Source organism: Mytilus galloprovincialis, chromosome 6 (assembly GCF_965363235.1).
Source record: "Mytilus galloprovincialis chromosome 6, xbMytGall1.hap1.1, whole genome shotgun sequence".
Taxonomy (NCBI): domain Eukaryota; kingdom Metazoa; phylum Mollusca; class Bivalvia; order Mytilida; family Mytilidae; genus Mytilus; species Mytilus galloprovincialis.
In genome coordinates this window covers 7,493,753-7,502,364 of record NC_134843.1, presented here as the reverse complement: position 1 = coordinate 7,502,364, position 8,612 = coordinate 7,493,753, and the positions used below count along the sequence as shown (strand labels likewise).

The following is an 8,612-nucleotide window of genomic DNA, read 5'->3' as shown; positions in this document are numbered from 1 at the left end:
AGGTTCAGTTGTTGACATAAAAAAAGAAGATGTGGTATGATTGGCAATGAAACAACTATCCACAAGAGACCAACCAGATGCTCCGCAGGGCGTAGCTTTATACGACCGCAGAGGTTGAACCCTGAACAGTTGGGGCAAGTATGGACACAACATTCAAGCTGGATTCAGCTCTAAATTTGGATTGTGATTAAATAGTTGACACAGCATAGGTTTCTGACACAGAATGAATGTGTTCTAATGAACTTAAAATTTTTGTTTTCTCTTAGAGCAATTCACTATGCTGTTGAATATTAATCCTCTCAAAAATATGTTTGAAGAAATTTTCTTTTTTATTTATGAAATTTCAAATGAGAAAAATTGAACCCAATTTTTTTAATCACATCCCCCTTTCCCTTATTCCAAAACTAATCTCAATTAAAATTTCTAATGGAGTTTGCAACAATAACTACTCATTTAAATACATCATAAAATATTAAGATGTAAAAAAACTGCTTGTTATCACTGAATGGTAAAGATTATTTTAATTTATCAGTTGGTAGTAAAAAGTGAATATACATTGTATATTGTATATAACAAAGATTTAAGTTGATTCTGGACAAAGAAAGATAACTCCAATTAAAAAAAAAACTTGCTATTGCACAATATTTTGCAATTAGATATTTCTTGCTTACTATTCTGGACAAAGAAAGATAACTCTAATTAAAAAAAAATTTGCTATTTCACAATATTGTGCAATTAGATATTTCTTGCCATTGCGCAATACTGTGCAATTGAAAAGACTTGCTATTGCACAATACTTAATATAATAATTTTAGATCCTGATTTGGACCAACTTGAAAACTGGGCCCATAATAAAAAATCTAAGTACATTTTTGGATTCAGCATATCAAAGAACCCCAATATTTCAATTTTTGTTAAAATCAGACTAAGTTTAATTTTGGACCCTTTGGACTTTAGTGTAGACCAATTTGAAAACAGGACCAAAAATGAAGAATCTACATACACAGTTAGATTTGGTATATCAAAGAACCCCATTTATTCCATTTTTGATGAAATCAAACAAAGTTTAATTTTGGACCCCGATTTGGACCAACATGAAAACTGGGCCAATAATCAAGAATCTAAGTACATTTTTAGATTCAGCATATCAAAGAACCTAACTGATTCATTTTTTGTCAAAATCAAGCTAAGTTTAATTTTGGACCCTTTCGACCTTAATGTAGCCCAATTTGAAAACGGGACCAAAAGTTAAGAATCTACATACACAGTCATGACAGTTAGATTCGGCATATCAAAGAACCCCAATTATTCAATTTTGATGAAATCAAACAAAGTTTAATTTTGGACCCTTTGGGCCCCTTATTCTGTTGGGACCAAAACTCCCAAAATCAATACCAACCTTCCTTTTATGGTCATAAACCTTGTGTTTAAATTTCATAGATTTCTATTTACTTATACTAACGTTATGGTGCGAAAACCAAGAAAAATGCTTATTTGGGTCCCTTTTTGGCCCCTAATTCCTAAACTGTTGGGACCTAAACTCCCAAAATCAATACCAACCTTCCTTTTGTAGTCATTAACATTGTGTTTAAATTTCATTGATTTCTATTTACTTAAACTAAAGTTATTGTGCGAAAACCAAGAATAATGCTTATTTGGGCCCTTTTTTGGCCCCTAATTCCTAAACTGTTGAAACCAAAACTCCCAAAATCAATCCCAACCGTTCTTTTGTGGTCATAAACCTTGTGTCAAAATTTCATAGATTTCTATTAACTTAAACTAAAGTTATAGTGCGAAAACCAAGAAAATGCTTATTTGGGCCCTTTTTGGCCCCTACCGGGTAATTCCTAAAATGTTGGGACCAAAACTCCCAAAATCAATACCAACCTTCCTTTTGTGGTCATAAACCTTGTGTTAAAATTTCATAGATTTCCATTCACTTTTACTAAAGTAAGAGTGCGAAAACTAAAATTATTCGGACGACGACGACGACGACAACGACGATGACGCAGACGACGACGCCAACGTGATAGCAATATACGACGAAAAATTTTTCAAATTTTGCGGTCGTATAAAAATTACACAGAAATTAACAACTATAGGTCACCGTACCAGTGATGGATCCAGAAACTTTCATAAGTGGGGGCCCACTGACTGACCTAAGAGGGGGCCCGCTCCAGTCACGCTTCAATGATTCCCTATATTAGCAACAAATTTTTTTCCCAAAAAAGGGGGGCCGGGCACCCTGCCCCCCCTAAATCCGCCTCTGCGTACGACCTTCAACAATGGGCAAAGCCCATACCGCATAGTCAGCTATAAAAGGCCCCGAAATGACAATGTAAAACAAGAAAACTAACGGCCTTATTTATATAAAAAAATGAACGAAAAACAAATATGTAACAAATAAACAAACGAAAACCACTGAATTACAGGCTCCTCACTTGGGACAGGCACATACATACACAATGTGGTGGGGTTAAACATGTTAGTGGGATCCCAACCCTCCCCTTAACCTGGGACAATGGTATAACAGTACAAGATAAGAAAGATCTATAAAAATCAGTTAAAAAAGGCTTAACTCATCAGATGGACAAAAATACAAATGGATGTATGTTTTTTGTGAATTGGTCTATTTCTCAGATACCATAAGCAAAAGGACCACTACATTTGGTGTATGCAATGATTCTAAGGTGTTCATATAATACTTTAGGTTTAATCTTCATATCACAGACTTTCAACATAAGTTCAATCATAAAACATAAAGAAGACAAGACATTTCAGCATGTGTACTCTTGGAAATTTGTAATATTATCAGTATACTGCAGCAATATAATTCATGGAGTACTTATTTTTGTGAATTCTGTAGTAAAAGTAAAACACGAATATCATTGTTCAACAAATTGTACTTTTTCCTATAAATGTGTGTATGCAGAATATGTGAAACTACAAAATCAAACGAAGAAAAATAAATGTTTTTCTCAATCTATGCAAAGTTGTATCAATGAATGCAGAAATGTCCTATATGATGATTAATTAAATTCAACATTAAACAGTATAACACTAATTTTGCAGAAGGTGACGAAAATACTCAACAGGAACATTTCATAGGAACAATTTTAGTTCAATACTAGAACACACCCGCGAAATCGCGGGCATAAGAGCTTGTGAGATTTTGTGTCTGGAGAATTTCAGTAAAAGATTTCATATCTGGAGAATTTCAAGAAAGGTATCAAAATTCATAGGTACTTGGAAACACTTTAAGTCCTCTCCCTTGTTTCCAAAGTCCGTTATTTTTTTCTGTTAAATTCCATTATTTTTGCGTTTCTGTATACTATGAACATGCGTATACTATAAATAAAGTGTGTTTGAATTTCTTCTCCTAGACGATCACTGGTATTTTATTTGGAGAGTCTCTATCAACGCAATAATTATTGTCCTGTCCTCGAGTACTCTTATGAAATTTATGTGGAAGTTTAAAACCGGAAGTCCTGTTTGACTTAAATTTAAAAGCGAAACTGCGGACATTTTAAAAGCTTGGTTGAAAGTATGTTAACTATTTTAGGCTAAATTTTTGTAAAAAAAAATATGTCTGGAAAATTTAAGTCATATAGGTACATGGAGACAGGACAATATTTCTAAGCCCTCTCTTTTTTTCAAAGACCGTTATTATTTTGTTTTCTGTTATATTCCATTATTTTTCGCGTTTCTGTAATTTTGAACATACGTATCTATATTACAAATAGTAAGGTGTATTTAATTTTCTACTAACTATTTATTCTATAATTTTCTTCTCAATGGCGATCACTGCTATTATTATATAGAGAGTATCTATATATTATAGTAGTATATTAATAAATCATACTATACATGGGGATGATGCAGATAAACTTGAAAATAATTGTCTTGTCCCCGTCCGAGTAAGTTAAAAACCGAGGTATAGTAGTAGTGGTTCTTACGATCTAAAAACCACGATATGGACAACGCTCTGATTGGCTTGTTTATTTATCTTTTTTTTTTTTTTATCTATCATACGATTGGTTATTAATGTTATAACCGGTAGTCATGTCGGACTTAAAAGTCGGTTTGATGACGGAAACTCACTGCTATATTATATAGTCTCTATATATAATAATAGTATATTAATCATAGTATACATGCAGATAAACGCAAAAATAATTGTCCTATCCCCGTCCCATAACTTATGAAAATTATGTGTCAGTTCAAACCTAAGTAAGATAATAGTAGTGGTTCTTACAATCTAAAAACCATGATATGGAAATGGATAAATATACACAAGAACCTGCTTCAAGGTTGGACAGAGAAAGAATGTTCTTGGAAACTGGGGGAAAAATGTATCATAAACAAAATATCAGAAAATCAATTTATTCTTGTTTTGTAATAGTACATACTTATTGATCAGTATCAGTATGTTTACACATGGTAACATATGTGTTGTACCTTCTATATTATTTTTCATTCACAGAATGAATCATAACAAACAGCTGTATGGATGAACCTTTATAAATAGTGTTAGGCAGCAACCATTTGATTTTCTGGGGGGGGGGGGGGTGGCTATGTTTTTTTTGGAGAAAAAAGTAAGTTTCCAGTTTTTGGAGAAAAAAATAATTTTGTTTTTGATTCTGAGAAAAAAAAATTGTTTGTTTCACCCTCAGTTGCCACTATATGTAATGCTAAAATTGAAAGAAAAAAATCGTTTTCGACTTGTCGCGAAAAAAATTTGTCCAGAAAAAAAAACCCATAGCCCCCCCCCCTCCCCCCAGAAAATCAAATGGTTGCTGCCTTACATACTTATAATATTCAGTGTAAACAAATGAAGATTCTTTACATACACTGATAGTTACAATTACAGGCAAGGTACATAATTTACATACTACATAAAACTATAAGTTGGTAGATAAGGAGACAGCAATATTCCTAATGTTTTAACCTTTTTACCCCTCCCCCTTATATTAGATTCTTTACTAAATGCTGATGACAAAACTAAAAGATACAATATTCTCAGGTCAAATTCCCAAAGCTAAAATAGAATTGCAGAATTGTGAAAGTAATTATATTTTAGTTTGTCCAAAAAATGTGTGAAGAATTTTTGTTTAGAACTTGGGTGTCAAAAAAGTTTATGAAAATTACAAAATTATGTTTTCTCACTCAAAACTATAATGACCAATTATATTTAAGAATTTGACTTATATTCTAATATGATGTGCTTCTTATAGTACTGCAACTGACATCGAAAAAGACGCTTAGTTAACGAGTTTAATGGTCCGGAATAACACACGGCTGCAAATTGTTTAAAATGATAGAATAATATCTATATTTTAATTTCCGTCGGGTCGTAAAAAGTTTCTATGGTCACATTTTTGTATTTTATCCCTTTAATGGGGGATTTACGGTTTTGGGTAGTTACCTTAAAACCCCAAAATATATTTTTTGGTTAAATTTCCCGCTATTTTCGTAAATATTTTCTATGCACATATCATCAAGAATCATCGGAATGATAAAGACTTAAATATAATACCATCTCCAAGTAAAACTTTCAAACTTAAAGTTGGCTGATTTTTTAGATAGAAATTTAACGCGTTTTTCTTTGAAAACGAGAAAACATATGATTCAAAAACAGTATTTGACATTTGAGAGGACAAAACATATTATTGCGATACTGCATGCAAATTTCGTTGGGCAAATTCCAAACAATTTTGTCAAAAACTCAAAAATAAAAACATCATTTGTACCTTTTTTAATTACGGAAATTTGCAATCCGTCAATCAGCTCCACCATTTATTTTTTCCTTCGCAATCAATTTGATAGTTTCGATGTGATTATGTAGATTTTGTAGGAGAAGTTAATTTATTTTTGAGTGATTTGAATATATATAGTAGTTCTTTCGTGTATTTTCTGTAAAAAAGTTATATTTTTGTTAATAAAATTTTGACTTTATATAAAAGTTAACCAAATCCTTCGGATAAGAGGTTTTTCCGGACAATGACAAGTTGAGATTGTGTGAAAATACATTGTATGTCAATGTTTAACCTCAGAGCAATTAGTATGCATGCAAGTGGTCAAGGGAAAAGTACTATTGAAGTTTCGCAGAGATTTGGTGTGTGACACCAACTTCTCTTGATATTCTGCTTTTCGTGGGCGAATCATCAGTGATGTTATGAGACTTGCACCAGAAGGCAAAATTGGTGCATCTTTAAATTAGATTGATTGATTGATTGTTGGTTGCTTAACGTCCAGTGGCAAATATGTCATGCATGTTCAGGACGAGAACAAGTTAACAATAAAAACAATAGGTAAGTTTTGACATAATAGAGGCCATTCGGGATGACGATCGGGAAAATTTAGACAAATAAATGATGGTATATTGGATTGGGACAGAAATTGTCCATTGCAACATGCCACCTACGGACCCCTCAAAGAGTTGATGCAAGGGTTTTCAACGTGCAAAGAACGTGACACTTCCTTTACACGAGGCATCGGATTTAACGTCCCCATTCTGACCGGACGTGACTGCGAACTCGATACATCCTGCACAGCCAAACGGACGCCCCACTTCGTTTTACTGCCGGTCGGGTGAAGACCAAGTGACCATATTTCGTTTCCCCAGTCACCCTTGGGGAAATTTGAATTAGAAGCAACAGAAATCCATATATGTGATCAAACTGGTCGACATGTATCCTCACAACCTGACACTTTTATACGATCTCGCGCTCAGTTTCTTCCTTGTAGTTTGGATATGAAAACAGGGTTTATGTGTAAAAGAAAAACCTTTAAAAAAAACAGAAAACTACGCAAAACTGAGTCCTCTAAACGTGTTGACAGACTGATTGTCATTATTGTCCAGCAGAATTGATACCAATTTTATAAACTACTCCTAAGATTTTCCTTTGTCATGATTTTGTTTTATGATTGGCTCCGACTGCCTCTGTAATGCTTTTATAACCATCCTTACTGTAATGATAAATATAACAATAACTATGATTATGCTAATAATGAAAGGACACTGGTTCAAATGGTCAGATATAATGACCAGTTATATCTTATCTGATCATCATGTTCAAATGGACAAAATAAGTTTTAATTGTGTGCAATTTTGATAGTACATATGTACCAATGAACACAATTCACAATAAATTTAATGTTAATAGAATGAAGAAAGGATATGGGAATGTGTCAGACTAACAACCCATCCTAAGAGCAGAAAACAACCCAAGGTCACCCATGTATGTTATTTTGTCTGCCACTTGTGGAAACTGGAGAGTGGTTGCTTGTCTCTTCTGGTCCACAATTATTACTGGTGGCAGATCTTTGTAAGTTTCTGTTCAATTGATTTGTAAAGTATTCTGTTAGAAACAGTTGTCTGGTTGTGGGTATATGGCATATGAATGTTATTTTTTGTAGATATAGATTCTACCACTGCATTGAGTGTGATACAAATTATTCACTCGATGTGGTGGTGGAATCTGTTTCTTAGACAATGTGCAGATAACCTTAATCTTTCTTTTCGAACAACCTGCAAACAGATATGTTCTTTCCATGTGATGTCATCAGGCATGGTCTTCTTTCTATGAGGTCACAATAGGAAAGCAAGAAAGTTTGACATCATAATCAAATTTTGACCGATGAAGAACTGAGATTAACCACTCACTGATTAAACAAAAATAATCAACAGGTCATGAAAAGGATAAATCAATTAAGAATTAGAGAAGGTAAAATATAACAGATTCTTACGACTTAGACTTTGAAAACATGACTGTTTGAAATATCTCATAGTCCACACACAGGGGCTTGTTTAGTGGGTCAGACGAGGTTTTACTGTCAATGGCGATCGCTATTTTATAGTAAGTAAGTAAGTAATTTGTTTATTATAGTGACTTGTGAACATAAATATAATACAATTACAAAGTTTATAGTCAAAGTTACACCCGGCCCATTGGACCTATAAGTCACCTTTTTAAAATATCAGTAAGGTTAAACATAATCACGTTATACATGTATATATACACAATTTCTCAAATCATTTGAAATTAAAGTTCAAAAAGTTAGAATAAATATACACAAAAATTAAATGTTCATAGATTATATAGCACCTGACGTCGGATATGAAATGCACGAACGATATATTTTGCTAATTTTCTTGTGTGAAGAGACATTAAAATGTTCAGTTTTTGTTCATGATTCAGATCTAAGAAGAGTTCTGTAGTTAAAAGTTCACCAAAAATGTATAAACAGGGCTTGTTTAGTGGGTCAGACGAGGTTTTACTGTCAATGGCGATCGCTATTCTATATAAAATACAGGATAGCGATCGCCATTGACAGTAAAACCTCGTCTGACCCACTAAACAAGCCCCTGTGGTGGACCCTGGTAAATTAAAGCCGTATATAACTGGACTAATGAAGCACCTTCTTTGATTTTATCATAAGCATCTTCACCAGAACCAATGCCTCCTACTCCTATAATTGGTACCTTTCCTGAAATATAAAATTTGAATATAAATTCAATTATATATCCCTGAAAAAGATAGAGCTTGATTCTGTTTGAGATTGTGATATTGCTTTTTAATTGCACAATTATTAAGTGTTCTAGTTTCTAT

At 33.2% G+C, this 8,612-nt stretch overlaps 1 protein-coding gene across 2 annotated transcripts in view; it reads right to left on the bottom strand.

Annotated features, from left to right (window-relative positions):
• Positions 1 to 6,838: 6,838 nt before the first annotated feature.
• Positions 6,839 to 8,612, bottom strand: part of LOC143078820 (dihydroorotate dehydrogenase (quinone), mitochondrial-like) — a 59,495-nt gene continuing 57,721 nt past the window's right edge. For both annotated transcript variants that reach the window (XM_076253803.1, XM_076253805.1), the window contains one exon: positions 6,839 to 6,969. In XM_076253803.1, coding sequence (XP_076109918.1) covers positions 6,909 to 6,969 — 61 coding nt within the window. In that variant the 3' untranslated portion in view covers positions 6,839 to 6,908. The remainder of the gene's footprint in view (positions 6,970 to 8,612) is intronic.